Source organism: Pseudopipra pipra, chromosome 11, assembly GCF_036250125.1.
Source record: "Pseudopipra pipra isolate bDixPip1 chromosome 11, bDixPip1.hap1, whole genome shotgun sequence".
NCBI lineage: Eukaryota > Metazoa > Chordata > Aves > Passeriformes > Pipridae > Pseudopipra > Pseudopipra pipra.
In genome coordinates, this window is record NC_087559.1 from 455,229 (window position 1) to 470,209 (window position 14,981).

At 54.5% G+C, this 14,981-nt stretch overlaps 1 protein-coding gene across 1 annotated transcript in view; it reads left to right on the plus strand.

Annotated features, from left to right (window-relative positions):
* The first annotated feature begins 7,182 nt into the window (after positions 1-7,182).
* Positions 7,183-14,981, plus strand: part of PLXND1 (plexin D1) — a 71,119-nt gene continuing 63,320 nt past the window's right edge. Inside the window, exon 1 of the mRNA XM_064667076.1 lies at positions 7,183-8,585. Within this exon, the coding sequence (XP_064523146.1) occupies positions 7,254-8,585 (1,332 nt within the window). The 5' untranslated portion in view covers positions 7,183-7,253. The remainder of the gene's footprint in view (positions 8,586-14,981) is intronic.

Consider the following 14,981-nt stretch of genomic DNA (forward strand, 5'->3'; position numbering starts at 1 on the left):
ACAAATATGTATTTGTGCACAGAAACAGGAGGATTGTACATGGACAGTATCTTTGCAAGCTGACTGGAGCCGCCTGAGAACTCTCGTTCTGTTTTACCAAATTCAAAATGCTGAAACTAGTCCAGCTCAGGGCTTGCTGACATTTTAGCTGTGTATGTACATACATGCCTTTTTTCTACATGTATGTGTTTGTGTGTGACTTTCAACTTTTGACTTATCTGTAAGGTTAATGAATGTGTTGACTGCACATGAGAAATGTGGAACCCTTTAAGATTGTTGGGGTCACCAGGGAAATGTCAAGAATGAGATTGCTGTCTACAATACATCCAAAAATATACAGGGGCTGACACCCACGAGTGACATTATATTGACAGACAGCTATTAGAGGCAACGTAAACCCCGTGCTGCTGTGTGCCACGGCCAGAGCTGTAGCTCAGGATTGCAACCAGCAAACCATTGCAAGACACAGGTATGAAAACATTTCAGGTTTCCTAGTAAAAGCAGTGGGCACATTTGTAACCAGTGCCTGCTAGTAAGTTCCTGGGAGAGGCTGACCCCACACCTCTGTTGAAGGGCTGGAACACAGTGCAAGTGCTGCATGACCTGATCAGCCCCTGTGGAGGGTAGGGAGGGCCAGTCTGCCCATAATGGCCAAGAACTGCCTGCCCTTGGCATGGGTACGTTGTGGGCAGGGCTGGGGTGCAGGGCAAGGGCTTGGGGCGGGCTGCAGGTGGCTGCCTGGACAGACCTCTGGGCTGAAGTTCAAGCAGGGACAGTGCAGGGAGTGAAAGTTAGAGTGCTGGTGCAGTAGTTACTGCTTGCATAGTTTTGGAGATGATGCTGTCAAGGGCTATCTGAAGAAGGCTTGTGGCTGAGGCTGCTGGTGTTATGAGACTTAGGTTAAAGCCAGCTGACAATCAGGCTGGCATAGTCAGCTCCACAGCTTGGACATAGAAGCTACAGGACGGCAAGTAGGGCTGCGCTGGGCAAGTACTGGATGCCTGGCCAAAGGTCACAGCAAGGGCAAGTGACTTGAAGCTGGGGTTGACCTTGGCAGAAGCCCATGAACTTGCATGAGCTCTGGGTCCAGCAGTGTCTGTGGAACTGGTTCAGGGCAGGTGACAGCTGCGAGTGCCCAGCTAGGACTAGGGAAGAGTCTGTCAGAGGGAGCTGGGCATGTAAGATGTAAAGTGTCACCTGAGGTGTACAGAGTCTTGCTGGCAACGGGTCCTCCAAGCTGAGGGCACATCCGGAGCTGGTCTGGAGTCTGCTCTGTTCAGCAAGGTGCTCAGAAATGGATAAACCAAATGATTCGGAGCTCAGTGCAACGTGGTATATCTTTTAAAGCAACATGAAGTGTTAACCAAACTGCTTAGGATTGTATTAAGACATACAAAACAAACAATAAATTTACAATTAACCACATTTAACCCTTTCACTTCAAAGGACAAAATGAGCATCAACACTGAAGACTCAATAAGCTCAGTGAACATGGGAGAGAATAACATTGAAGCCACTGAGGTAAGTCAAATTGGTTGCAGTTAACAAGGGGAGTGTGGGCTGTAATAATATATTTACAGCCTGGTGATTATGCTGTGGGAAGGAAGGGAAGGGATTAAACCCCTGTTTAGTTTAGGCTGCATTTTAGTGCAGCCTGTTCTTCAGTAGTACACAGTTAAAAATGTAGTCTGTTGAATCCCACCGACATATTTTGGCAGTAGATATATCCTCTAATTGAAAGCAATTGTTGTGTTGTAAGCTTTCCCCCTTTCCCATTTGTTTTGGTTAACGAGTAGTGGTGGCCTGTCTACTTAAGCACGTATTTAGCAACTGCTCACGGGGAAGTTAGCATATTGCAGAGTGTGCAGCACGATCCTGCCTGACTTCATAGGGAAAAACCTCCTTCAGGCTTTGGTGGAGGATGTTTGAACAAAGCTAGTAGGATCAGCCTTGCTGGTTGTTGTTGCAGGGCTTTGCTGTGTGGCTCAGTTGGGCCTTCATGTGTGAACTCCAGGGCAAGAGCCGGGCTCCCTTCCAAGGCAGCCAAGCTTTGTTTTGAGCAATCAGCGTGGCCCCTGCTGGGAATCCCATGAGGGGATGCTCTGCTTTATGTTGCATTTGCTTCCTTTGCTGGGAGCCAAGTCCCGCATCCTACACGGCTGGCAGGCGGTCAGGACGCGCAGGGCCCGGCGTGGGCAGGACGTGGCTGGCCCCCCTCGTGCCATAGTGCTGTGGGCAGTGCCCTGCAGTCCTGGGGGGCTTGACGAGCCCCTGCACGGCCAGCCCAGGCAAAATGGTGCAAAAACCACTGCTGCTCACAGAAACCCCCTAATGCTGGTGCTGGCTGGACCCAGCCAAAGAAGAGCCCTATTCTGCCATGCACACGGGCACCTGCGCCTGCCCGTGATGCCCACGTTGACAAGAGACAGGTATGGATGAGAGACCATCAGGGCAATCAGGGTGGAAGGGACTGTGCTTCACCTGGCCACCACCCCAGCACAGGCTGAGCTTCCCACAGATCAGAGCTGGAGCTGGATTCAAACTCACCAGCCACGCCTCCAGCTCTGACCGGTGTGAACTGGGGGCAATTGAGTGCTGAGCCCTTCCCAAGCCTCTAAAGAAAATAAAAGCAACAGGTCACCAAGGACATCTGGGGAAAGCTGGGGAACCTGCTGCTTTTGCATCCAGTGTGGGTCCAGGCGGTGAAAGAGCTCCTCACTACCTGCAGGGCCCAGGTTAAACCTAGCACAGGCTACCAAAGACACATCTCTTTAATGCTTTGTGATAAACCTCCTAGTTCAGAACGTCCTGCCGTTATTGTGCATGTGAACTTTCACCAGCACTGTATCTGTCATTAACCTAGAAGGAAACCTTTTTGTGCTCACAACCTCTGTCTGCACAGCTCCCCTCTGGAGGCAAATCCCTCATGGTGAACATGTCAGTTGGCTGCACGCTGCAGACAAGGTTATGACTGCATTACACACTCCGAGGAGAGCAAGGCTCTATATTATACTGGGAAAGGCTCATATTTGAAAACAAAGAGGCTTGAAGAATAAAAGGGTGATTTTACTTAGGAAAGTGCCTCAGGTCCCCATAAATCACTTTCACCCTTGCTCAAACAGGGCTGGAGGCTGGTAGCAGAGTGGCACAGGAGCGTTCTGTGCTCCTGTGGTTCCTGTTACAGCCATTTGCAGCAGAGCCTGGGACTGCACTGGAGCGTGTGTTTAGATTAAAGGACGTTGGGGAAGCGACCTTGTCTTAGTCTTTCTGCTAAGACCACCTAGCAGTGGTGCTAAATCACTAGTAATAACAGTAACAACAGTCTGGCCTCCTTCTCCATGAGCAGTGCCTGCAATACAGATTAATAACAACAAAATAGGGACTCATCCACGCTTATCCAAAAATACACTGATGTTTGCTAACCCTCTGTTACTTCTGAGTGCCCTGAAGTCCCCAGGTGAGCACTTGCTGATGTGTCCAGCCTGATGACACTAAACACTAACAACTGGCTGGATCAGGGCAGGGTGACAGGCAGGGCTGGAGAGAATCTGATGAGTGTGGTGATCAGTGAACAGCTCTTGTTTAGGCAATGATTTCTCTATGTCCAAGTGCTTCTCAGCTCCCCCTCATCTCCCCTTTTGTTTCTCTGGTGAATGGCTCTTCTCTGTTCAGAAATGATGCTCCAGGGACAGCCCTGTCCTGACCATCTTTGGGCTGGGACAATGGAGATCAAGTGGGACCACTCCATTCTCTCCTGTTACCCTTCTTCTCTCGGATAACCACTTATGGCCTCCGTCAGGATGAGGAGAAGGTAGGGGCTGGACTCCTGCTCTGATGCAGTACAGCTATTCAATTGCCATCTTCCGTCAGTACGGGTTTCTGAGAGGGAAAGTGAGTGGCCAAAGAGATTCAAAACACATTGTTTGTAAGTTTGTGAAGGCACCTTGTGGTCTCCTGCCAACCCGCAATCATATAGAAATAACCCAAATTGCACACTGAGAGGCAAATGTGAAGGAGATGGGAAAAAACGAGGACTGGCTGCCTGGGTAAGAACAGAGGCACCTTCTGACCAGCTGCACAGCCAGGGCTCTCTGGCAGCAGCTCTGGGGTGGTTGTTCCTCTGCCATGGTGCCCCGTGGCCCCTCTGCAGTGACTGGACCCCCCGGGCCTTTTCTCTGCAGGGCCCTGTGGGCAGAGGAGGGGCAGCTGCTCCATGCAGCAGCACGTGCCACCCGGTCAGGCCTTCCCAATGCACTCAGCGTCACACACAAAGACACGAAGCGCGCTGCTCTTCTCCCAGGTCCCCGGGGGTTCCTGCTGCCAGGCCTCGAGGCAGCGGTGGGTCCCACACACCTGACTGGTGAGCAGCACCTGTCCTCCGCCCCACCATGAGCTGCTGGTGCTGGCCAAGAACTGCCAAGAAAAACCTGGCCATCTCCAGCTGCAAGGGTGGACTTCCTTTCCAAATCCACAGGCTCTATGGGTACCTTTCAGATAAACTCTGCTAAATAAATAGATGTTTATACTCCTTGTATTAAAGTGATGAAATTTTAGTTTTCTGACAGTGTTGAGTCAATATAACCTGAGTAATTGCATGAGAACTCATGTTTCCCCTAAAGGGAAACTGTTCTTGTGTAAATATATTTATTAATAATTAAAGCAGTTTTGAGTTCCTGTGTACGCAGCCCCCCTCCCCACCAGAGCTGTTTGAGAGCCTGGTATCCTCCAACCTGCACAGGAGTCAAATGGGAAGGGATTTTGGCAGGGGGTGATGCTCTATGACAAGAGGTTTGTGGTTTAATTTTGCCCTTTTTTTCTTCCTGAACAAAAAATAATGGTGAGGTCTGTGTATGAGAGATTTAAAAATCTCTACTACTCCATTAGGAGCATTACCCTGAAATACTCAGTGGAGCTTCTAACAGCTCAGATAATAGGGGTGGGAAATCATTTCTGGAAAATATTCCCCTCAAAGCATCTTACCAGAGAATTGTTTCCTAACAACAACAATAAAATCTTTGTCAAATAATCTTTCAATACCACAAATATTTTGTCTTTAATTGTATCAGTAGATAAATTCTCAGCATAGGCAATGGGAGTCAGAGCTCTGGGGGATTTTTTCTGACAGAGCCAGTACTGGATATCTTTGGGTAAGTCACACATTTTTCAATGTTCTTTGGCCTATTTTTTTTTTTAATTCACTGTAATCTGGAACTTAATTTGATATGCCTTATAAGGCTGATTTCACATGGAAGATGCTCTGCTATCAGGGTAAGCAGCCATAAGAAATCCTAAAATAGGCAGATTAAGGGTTTGGGATCATGGGGGTTTATTTCTATGCAATTAAAGACATGATCACATTTAGAAATTGCTAACTTGTAGTTTAAGGAAAAAAAAGCTACTAACAACTGGGAGCCCTATATTCAAAAACAGCTAATAACTCTATTAATTAAGGATATGATTAGCAGAGACAATGAGTTAGATAGCACGAAAGCATAGCATTTAATTCAATGCAGATTTTCAGTGGACATGGCATGGCCAAGGCAGCTGTGTATTAATTAGTGCTCTGAAGAGGGCGAGGAGAACAGGAGAGGGAGAGGGAAATTGGCAGGTGTAGAAATGAGATTAGACAACAACAGAGGATTTTTCTCTCCAGAACAGAAGTCGTGCAGAATCCCCACCAGCCTCACTAACATGTTTTGTATAACGAAAGATCCATGCCACGAGAAGAGGCAGGGCAGTAAGGCACAGCTTGGGGAGAGGGAGGACAGGTCTCGGGGCTCGCCTGCACAGCATTTCCAGGCAGCCGTGACCAAACAGCAGCCTCCATTTCCCACCCTTGTTTTAACTGCTGCTGGCTATTTGTTTGTGGTAAAGTGCCTCCACGCTCAACCCTCACCATTATGCTGGTGTAACTGCTGCAGCTGCACGGGGAGACCGAGCCTACGAGCTTCCCCCTGACTTTGCTCCAGTGCCTGGGTGCTCTGCTCTTAGTGGAAACTCAGTCTGGAGACAACGATGCTGTGCCCACATCCCACAGCCACTCCTCTTGGCTGTCGGCTCTACCATTGCTTCGGCTTGAAGCGTCCACACAGTGCTGAGCGTGCCATGCACTGGGGCCCACCCGTGTCCCCTCCTGCATGGGGAGCTCACATTTGCCCAGGGAGCCCAGTCCCTCCTGGGTGACCCCTGAGCCCACGGCTCTGCCCTGTGTCGCGATCCCGTGGTAGGAGGCCAGCGCTGGGCTGGGCAAACGCTCAGGGCTCTTTCACGTAGCCTGCAGGGACATGAACTACGGGGGCAAACAAAGCGTCCGCTGCAGGACGCGAGGCCCGGTCAGCCCCCATGCCGGGCCGGACCCTGGCTCTCCGTACAGCCTCACCCAGGTCTCGGACGCGTTCTCTCACGACGAGGGGGTCAGTTCACACACCTGCAGACGGGGAAGAAAACGGCAAGTGTGAAGCGGAACCTGCACGCGCATGTGGAGCGATCCCACGGGATGGGGCGGTGGTTCAGGGGCTGATCACCCACAGCATCGCAGTGGGTATAATTTCAGAAAACATCGCTTCTTTCTCTGGGTCTTTCTTGTCTCCACAGTTAAAGCGGCGCCCGTTGGAGGGCAGAGGAGACGCGCGGGCCGTTCTGGGCTCCACTTTTGACGAGCCGTGCGGGCAGAGCCGCTCCGGGGGTGGGGCCGCGCCTCGCCCCCCGCCCGGTGCCCGGCGAGCGGCAGAGCGGGGGCTGTGGGTGGGGGGCAGTGGGCTGTGAGGGCTGCGGAAGGCTGCCTGTGCCGCCTCGCCGTGCTGTTCCGCAGCCAGGAAAAGTGCTTCTTCCCCCGCCCCTTCCCCCCCGGCCCGTCCTGCTCGAAAACGCGAAGGCGGCAGCGGAGAGGACGGGGACAGCTCGGAGGAACCCCTCCTGCGGCGGGGAGCCGCCCTGTCCGCAGCCTCTCGGTGCCACCCGGTCAGCGGTGCGGGGGACATCGGTAACTTCACGGCGCGCACGTGACGGGCCCGCACCGGGACGCGGTGAGCACCGGCGGGAGGGCGGGAGCGGGGGCGGGCGGGGGGCGGGGGCAGGGAGGGGGCGCGGCCGCACGCCCCACCGCCCCCCGCCGCCCCCCGCCGCGGCCGCCACTTCCCGCGGGCGTCGCTCGGCGGCGGGCGCTGCCTCCGCAGGAAGCGGCCCCGCGCCCGCCCCTCCCGCGCCCGGCGACGGGCTCATGCACTGTGCGGCGCGGCGGCGCGGGCGGCGGGATGGCTCCGGCTCCGGTCCCGGCGGCGGGCGCTGAGCTGCGGCCCCCCGCGCTGCTGCCGCTGCTGCTGTTGCCGCTGCTGCTGCCCGACCGTGCCGCCGGCCTGGAGGTGCAGCGCAAGTTCCTCTCTCCCACCCCCACCAACAACTTCGCGCTGGACGGCCCCGGCTCCCGCGTCTACCTGGCGGCCGTCAACCGGCTGTTCCAGCTGTCGGGGGGCGAGCTGGCGCTGGAGGCGGAGGCGGCTGTGGGGCCGGTGCTGGACAGCCCGCTGTGCCACGCGCCGCAGCTGCCACAGGCTTCCTGCGAGCACCCCAGGGTGCTCACCAACAACTACAACAAGATCCTGCAGCCGGACCCCGAGCAGGGCGTCCTCGTCGTCTGCGGCTCCATCTACCAGGGCCTCTGCCAGCTGCGCAGCATGGCCAACATCTCGGCGGTGGCCGTGCGCTTCCCGCCGGGCGGCAGCGACTCTGTCACCGTCTTCCCCAGTATGCTGAACGTGGCGGCCAACCATCCCAACGCCTCTACCGTGGGGCTCGTGCTGCGCCGCGGCGGCGGCGGCGGGGCGCGGCTGCTGGTGGCCGCCACCTACACCGGCTTCGGCAGTCCCTTCTTTCCCCGCAACCGCAGCCTGGAGGACCACCGCTTCGAGAACACGCCCGAGATCGCCATCCGCGCCCTCAACGCCCGCGGCGACCTGGCCAAGCTCTTCACTTTCGACATCAACCCCTCCGACGACAACATCCTCAAGATCAAGCAGGGCGACAAGGCGCGGCACAAGCTCAGCTTCGTCCGCGCCTTCCTGCAGCGCGGGGCCGCGCCGCGCGCCCGCCGCCCCTACGCCTACCTGGCGCTCAACAGCGAGGCGAACGCGGGCGACAAGGAGAGCCCGGCGCACAGCCTGCTGGCCCGCATCTGCCTGGGCGAGCCGGCCGAGGCCACCCTCAACGGCAGCGGCGAGACCAAGAAGCTGACCGAGTCCTACATCCAGCTGGGGCTGCGCTGCGGCGGCGCCGCCGACGCCTTCACCCGTCTCGTCTCGGTCTTCCCGGCGCGGGCGGCTTGGCGCAGCCCCGCCGCGCCCCCCGGCCCGGCCCCGGCCCCGCCGCCCCCCGAGGAGCTGCTCTTCGGCGTCTTCGAGCGGGCCGGGGCCGGCGGTGCCGGGGGGTGGCCGCAGTCCGCGCTCTGCGTCTTCCGCTTCGCCGAGATCGAGGAGACGATCCGGGCCGCCCGCAACTCCTGCTTCGTCAGCCCGGCCGCCGGGATGGTCACCGTGCTGGACAGCGTGGTGCAGGGCACCGGCCCGGCCTGCGAGAAGAGGAACATACAGGTACGGCGTGCGGCGGGGAGCGCCGGGGCGGGGAGCGCGGGGAGCCGGTGGCCGGCGGGGGGACAGTGGCCCCGTCCCGTCCCGTCCCGCCGCCGCTGCTGCCGCGTCCCCCGGGCGGGAGCGCGTCCCGTGGCCGGGGGCCGTCCCGGGCGGGCGGCCGAGCCCTTCTCCCCGCTCCTCTCCCCGCTCGGCTCTCCCCGCCCCGCGTTCCCCGGAGACCACCCCCCCACCTGCCCGGGGACAGCGTCGTTCCCACGCCCCGTCCCCGGTGCCCCGCTCCCCGTGGGTGCCCTGCGCGACGGGGGTCTGTGGGCATCGCCGGCCCCACGTCCCGTCCCGCGGCGGGCAGCCCTGCCGGGGACCGTACGCTGGGTGCCTTGGCTGCCTGCGTTCGGGACAGAAGTTGGCCACTGTCACAGTTTGTTACCGAGTGGCCGTAAATGTTAGCGCCAGACAGAGATGTCTGTTTTCCTTTTCACTAAAAACATGCGATGCTTGAGAAAAAAGAGAGAAAAAAGGTCTGCTTTAATGCTGCATTTTTTTTCCTTCCTCTGGGAAGTGTGCACAACTCAGCTCCATCAAAGATCTTGAAAACATCTGTTTGATTTCAAAGGCGAGGTAGAGCATTTGGGCTTGGGCTTCCCTGTGCAATGCCAGTGGCAGAGAGAAAGGTTTCCCATGGTAACCGGAGTGTTTAGTGTGGCATCTCCACGCTGTGGTAAAATATGTAGCCTTAATGCACTGGTTCATAGACCTACTCTAGCAAAGTTTAACAGTTTTTCCCTGATGGCAAAGTCAAAGCTACCTGACAGCCAGGAAATTTGGTAGTGTGAGCTAATTCCATACTCTCAGTCCTGACACCTTGGCATGGTCATGGCTCTCAGAGGAGTCACTGGGAGTCAAGAATCCTATTTACAGGATGCGAAGGCCCCCTCAGTTCTTGTTGGCTGTGGCTGATGCTCAGCATCCCTGCAGATCAGCCCCTCAGGATTGAATCCCCTGGCAGGATCGAACGGTCTCTACCAGACGGGTCAAGCGGCAGCATCGGGGCCGAGGCTGCTGGAGGTGCCCGGGGAGTGAGCTTGATCATAACTGAAAGTCAGTGGTAGAAGTACCACTCACCCTTGAGCTCCCCCGGGGCTCCAGGACTGCTGGGGAGATACTGTTTTTTCTAACTTTTCTTCAGTAAAGAAGATAATCTTGACTAATATCAGTCTGTTGATGTTGAAAGTGTCAAGTGCTGTATGCGATAAGGTATTTAGACAATTAATTCCCCAGTGACTCCAGGGAGATTGGCACAGATGAGGTTTTACTCCTTCTTTGTCTTAGCCTGTCATACTGTTCCACTGGAAGGCATGCTCCTGGTAGCACCCTCCTCTGTGAGCGCTCCCTGGGTAGGCAGGGAAGGAGACCAGGATGTTGTCAGTGATGCCACAAAGGCTGTCTAAGAAGGACACTGTGTTCCTGAAGGGGTGTGTGACAGGGGACATGAGGGTCAGGGATGTAAGCTAGAATCACTGAGCACTGCCAGCCCGTTGGGAGTCAGTGAGAACCCTCCGTGTTTGCCACTGTGGCGAGATCAGGCTGCAAGAAAATTTATTCTTGTGGAGAGAGCAGTCTGACTGGTGGTGATATATGGTGGATGGGGAGATTGGGTTCTGGTCCCAGCTGACACTGCTGCTGGCCTTGGACCAGTTGTTTAACCTGAGGTACCTCAGTGTCGTACATACTCCTGTATTTCTTACTATTATTCAGAAACCCAACTCATGTAGTGTCATATTGCATTTGTAAAGCTGCTTTGAGATCTTTTGATGTCAAGTACAGCAGGGTATAAATGAAGCGTAACATTAATATTCGTTCATGCCTAATATTTCTACACTTCCCATTTATTTGAAGCATATTCCTCTAAAACCGCTGACTGAGCCTGCTGGGAAGCTGTCCTACCAGTCAGAAGGAGAGCCTTTTACTTAATCATTAGAATTGCCAACAAGTTAACAAGCTGTTTTCGTTTTCAAGTCCCAGAGTGGCAGCGTCAAGAGAAGAGTTGTAATATTTGGTGTCTTTGTGCTGCAAAAACCTAACATCAATTTCCACCTTCAAGACAGCGAAGACTCTAACACATTTTGTGTCCCAGCCCTAGAAACGCAGCAGGAAAATGTATTAAAGCAGCAGCTGGTCCGGTGGAGCAAATCAGGGTCTATCTGCCTTCCCATTGTGAGCTCCACTTCTCCTGTTAGTGGGTTTCCAGTTTTCCTTTTGCCTGTGCATCACTGATAGGTGCTCTGGTGTTAGAAAGTGTGGCTCATGAGTTCTTCCTGAGGACCAGGCAGTTGGGTTTTAGGCTCCTTTTGGAAGAAAAAACCCGGTAATGTTGGCCTGATTCATTCCGAGCGCGTGCTCAGCTGAAGTAGTTGGTTGTTACAAATCCGGAGCACGGGCTGTTAGGCGTAATGCGGTGTGAAAGGAAAATCATTGCCCCCTTGTGTGCTCTCCAGTCTAATTGAATGCTTCTCTCCTGCAGCACTTGCTGTGACTCAGCTAGGGAGCTCCAGCGCTTGCCTGCCAGTGAGGGTTTTTGGGAGTGGGCAGTTAACATGCCAGCCTTCCCTGTCCCTCCCCACGGCACTGCTGCTCAGTGCCAGCCCGTGCGGGGCCTGGCTCCTTATCCTTCAGCACCGTGCTGAGAGGTCTGAGGGAGGCTGGCACCGAACGAGGGGCTTTGTCCCTGTGCACACTGATGTGGTGCCAGCCACTTGTTTGGTTCCCACTGTGACCATGTGGTACTGGCCACACAGAGGGCTGTGGAGGGTGGATGGGGCAGGTGGACCTGGGGACAGCACATCTCTGGCAGCTGGCTGATCAGCCTGTGTTCCCCAGGTTGGGCAAGGGGAGCCACCAGCTCAGCCTGGGAATAGTCCCCTTGCTTTGATAGAAGTGCTAACTTGCAATTAAGCTTAACAGCTTTGTGAGACACAGAGAAAATGTGCAGAGGAGGATGGCCTGGGTCAGGAGTGGGGGGCGGGGGTTCTTCTCAATGAGCATTGCTAAAGTCACCTAGGGAGGAGATGATTTTGCAGCGCAGCTCAGGGGAAGGAGGACGTGTGAGGGAAGGATTTAGGTTGGTTGGGTTCTTGCACCGAGAGTGAGTGGGTGAGCTCTAGGATTGCTTCCCCTCAACAGAAATAGCTTTTTATAATGAATTTTGTGTCAAATGCTGGTCTTTGTAACACATGCAGCTAAAATGGAATACTTGCATGGAATCACTGCGGCGTGTTGCCCACTCAAAGCCCGTGTGGAATTTGGACTCAAGCCCCCATAAGGGAGGAGTACGAGTTCTCTGGAGCAGACTGCCTGTAACAGTGTTTGCAGCAACGTGCTGACAGAGCTTATCAAATTCCGAGGACACTGTGTGGGTTTGCTTCATATTTGAGCTATTCTGCCCCAGCAGGATCAAGGCCCAGTGGGTTTGAAGGTCATGCTGGCTGCGTGGCTGGAGTACGGCGCAGCTGTGGGATGCTGGAGCTGTTGTGAAAGCAAAGTAGGCAAGAGCCCATCCCCAACTTCCCACTGGCCCGGGAGCAGTGGCTGTGTGGGGTGTCCCAGCACTGTCCCCCTTGGAGCCACCAAAACCAAAGGTCTGCCTGGCTGTTCTTTTGGCCACGCTGTGTCACTGCCATGTCCCAGCAGAGCAGAGCCCTGACAGTGTCCTCTCACCACTGCTCTGTCTCTCCATGGGTGTTTTGGCAGGGGACGTAGCTGAGCACCTTTGTGCCGCTCCCACAGCAGCTGCCTTTTTGGGCAGGGAGATGAGGAGGCTGCCGGCAGCCCCAGCCCCACTCTCCTGGCCATAGCTGTAGCAGAAGGGCAATGACTGTGGATTTCCAGGCATCTCCACAGACCTTCCCTCTCTGTGTCCAAGCAGTGGCTGACGGGGGGTCTGAGCTGAACACAAAATAGAATGCGCTATTTGGTGAGGAAGCGCGCTTGAGGAAAAGCTGAACTGGAAACCCCCTCCCACGCTTGGGGCTGTGCCGGACTCAGTGTCTTCTGTGGTTTCTGCATGAGCCCCATGCTCTCCCAGAGAGGTACCTTGGGAAAGCAGACTTGAATTCATTAGGGTTAGATTTGCTGGCCAGGGATCTGCATCTCTCCTGGGAAATGTTTTGGGGTCTCCAACTCAAAAAAGGCTGAAAATCCAGTTTATTTCCTCTGTTGAAATCCAAAGGCACAGCGGCATGGGATAATGATGCATTTCAGCATTAATTCTCAAGTTTCTGGCTCTTGTGGCTTTGTGTCAGATCCTGCATGGTCCTGAACACAGCGTTTGGGGGTGTAATGATGAGATACAGTACAGCGAGCTGTACTGTAACGGGTTGTTAAATAAAACTAACTCCTTGGGTAGACTGTATAAACAGTCTCTGTATATATGTGTGCCTGGGCATGGAAATGTGGTTTGAAACCAGTCAGAAAATGTTCCCAAAGAAAAAAAACCTCATATACACGTGGGAATATGACAAAGCATCTACTTACTGTCCAAATATACTGTGGCATCTCCGTGGGACTGGGTTTTGTAGGAGCTGAGTTACTTTGAAGTGCCGGTTTATACTAATTTAGAAATTCCAAACATGAAACTAACTGTGCTCTAACCTTACATCTACTCAAATAAATCCAGAGGATTAGCCACAGAAAGGAAACTGGGAATTTACACTTAATTTCTTCATTAAAAATGAGGCAGGAGTTCTTGTAGCAGGCCTAGTTTCTGTGTTTTGCAGCACAGGCTGTATTTGGAGTTGCTGGCACCACCCCAAGGTGCCCCTGTCCCAGTACTGCAGAGCTGCACCGTGCTCCTTGTCACTCCCATCAGTTTTGCTTTGGGCTGTTGCTTTGCAGATAGCGGAAGATGTGTGTCCCTCCAGCCTCCCCTCAGGGGCTGGGGGCGAGGGGCCGGGCTGCCAACAGAGGGACCGGCGGGGCCCGGGATGCCCCAGATGAGAGGTTTAAGCCACAGCCTGAGCTTTGCCTGGCTTTGGATCCAGCCCTGAGCACTGCTTACCTGCTGTGTCTCTCACCTGATACTAGTGAGTCGTGGTCAGCTGTTGGGTAGCTTTCCTTGGCAATTTACGTGGAAATGTGACCTGCTGCTGCAGTCAAGGTGCACACAGGTAGCGGGGAGCAGAGAGCTGGAGCCGTGTGAACCTTGTCCTTCCTGGGAAGGCAGGCTCAGCTCCACAGGCTGCCAGTGCCTGGGGGCTCTCCCACTGCCAGGGCTGGCACGGCCCTGGCACTTTGTGTTGAGCAGGGAAGTCTCACAGGGAGTGGGTCGGTGCTCCCGAGCTGAAGGTGGGTGGTGGGAATGCTTTTCGCGGGGCCCCAGGGCTTGTCACTGCTTTGCATCTCAAGCTCAAACAGGTCTCAAGTTGCAAAGGGAAATTCGGTTGAAGTGGCAAAAGTTTCTGTGCCTGGAAACCAGAAGTTGTGCTGCTTTAGGGAACAGAAAGCAGCTCCTGGCTGTGGCACAGTGCCTGCCTGCTCCGGAAGCCCTGGGCCAGTGCTGCTGGCTGGTACTGGCTGGGTGGGAGAGGCATGCGCTGGTTCATTGTCAGAGGAGGGGTCGTAGTCACCCCACTGGTTTCTGGAGAGCTGTGCCAACAACTGGCTGCACAGACCTTGTCATTCCCGGTAGCTCGACGTGCAGACTAAATTTGGTCCGTTGAGCTCATCAGATCCCCTGTAACCAAGTAATGGTTTAGGTGGAAAACAGGAGAAGGGTCATTTTGGCTACAGCCGTTGTTGGAAGATGCAGCATGGGGGGAGGACACTGGTTCACTCTGGAGAGCTTCTCATACAATTACATGAAGACTTTGACTGTATCCCTTCATTCAGAGATTTTCAACCACTTCTGTTTGTGTAGCCTCAGGTGTTTTCCAGAGCAGATGTTTGACTCCCACATGAGAATGTGAATTCACTCCCTGGAAGGTCCAGTGGGTGCAGGCTCAGCTACAGGATCTCAGTGGGTGTAAATGAAGGGATTTGCCATCTCTTTTCTGATTTTTCAGTCTGATTTACAGTGATTGAGTGAGAAGATTGATGGGGCTGAGGGCACCTGGAGAGGTGAATAAGGCACCATGAGATGTGTAGGGGCACCTGAGGATGTTGTAAAAACACCTCGCTATGCCTTGTAAACCCAACAGGCATCTGTTCAGCTGTGCCGTTGTGACACTCTGCTCTGATGACCTCTCCCAGCAAGTTGTTGGAAACATAATAGGTCTGAGCCCCTGGCTGTGGTAATTTAATGCAAACACTGGGCAAGCTGGAACCGGTGGTGGTTGGAAACAATCAATTATAACCACCTGAGCGCCACTGCACGCTACCTACAGCAGTGCAGCTGTGCCTCCC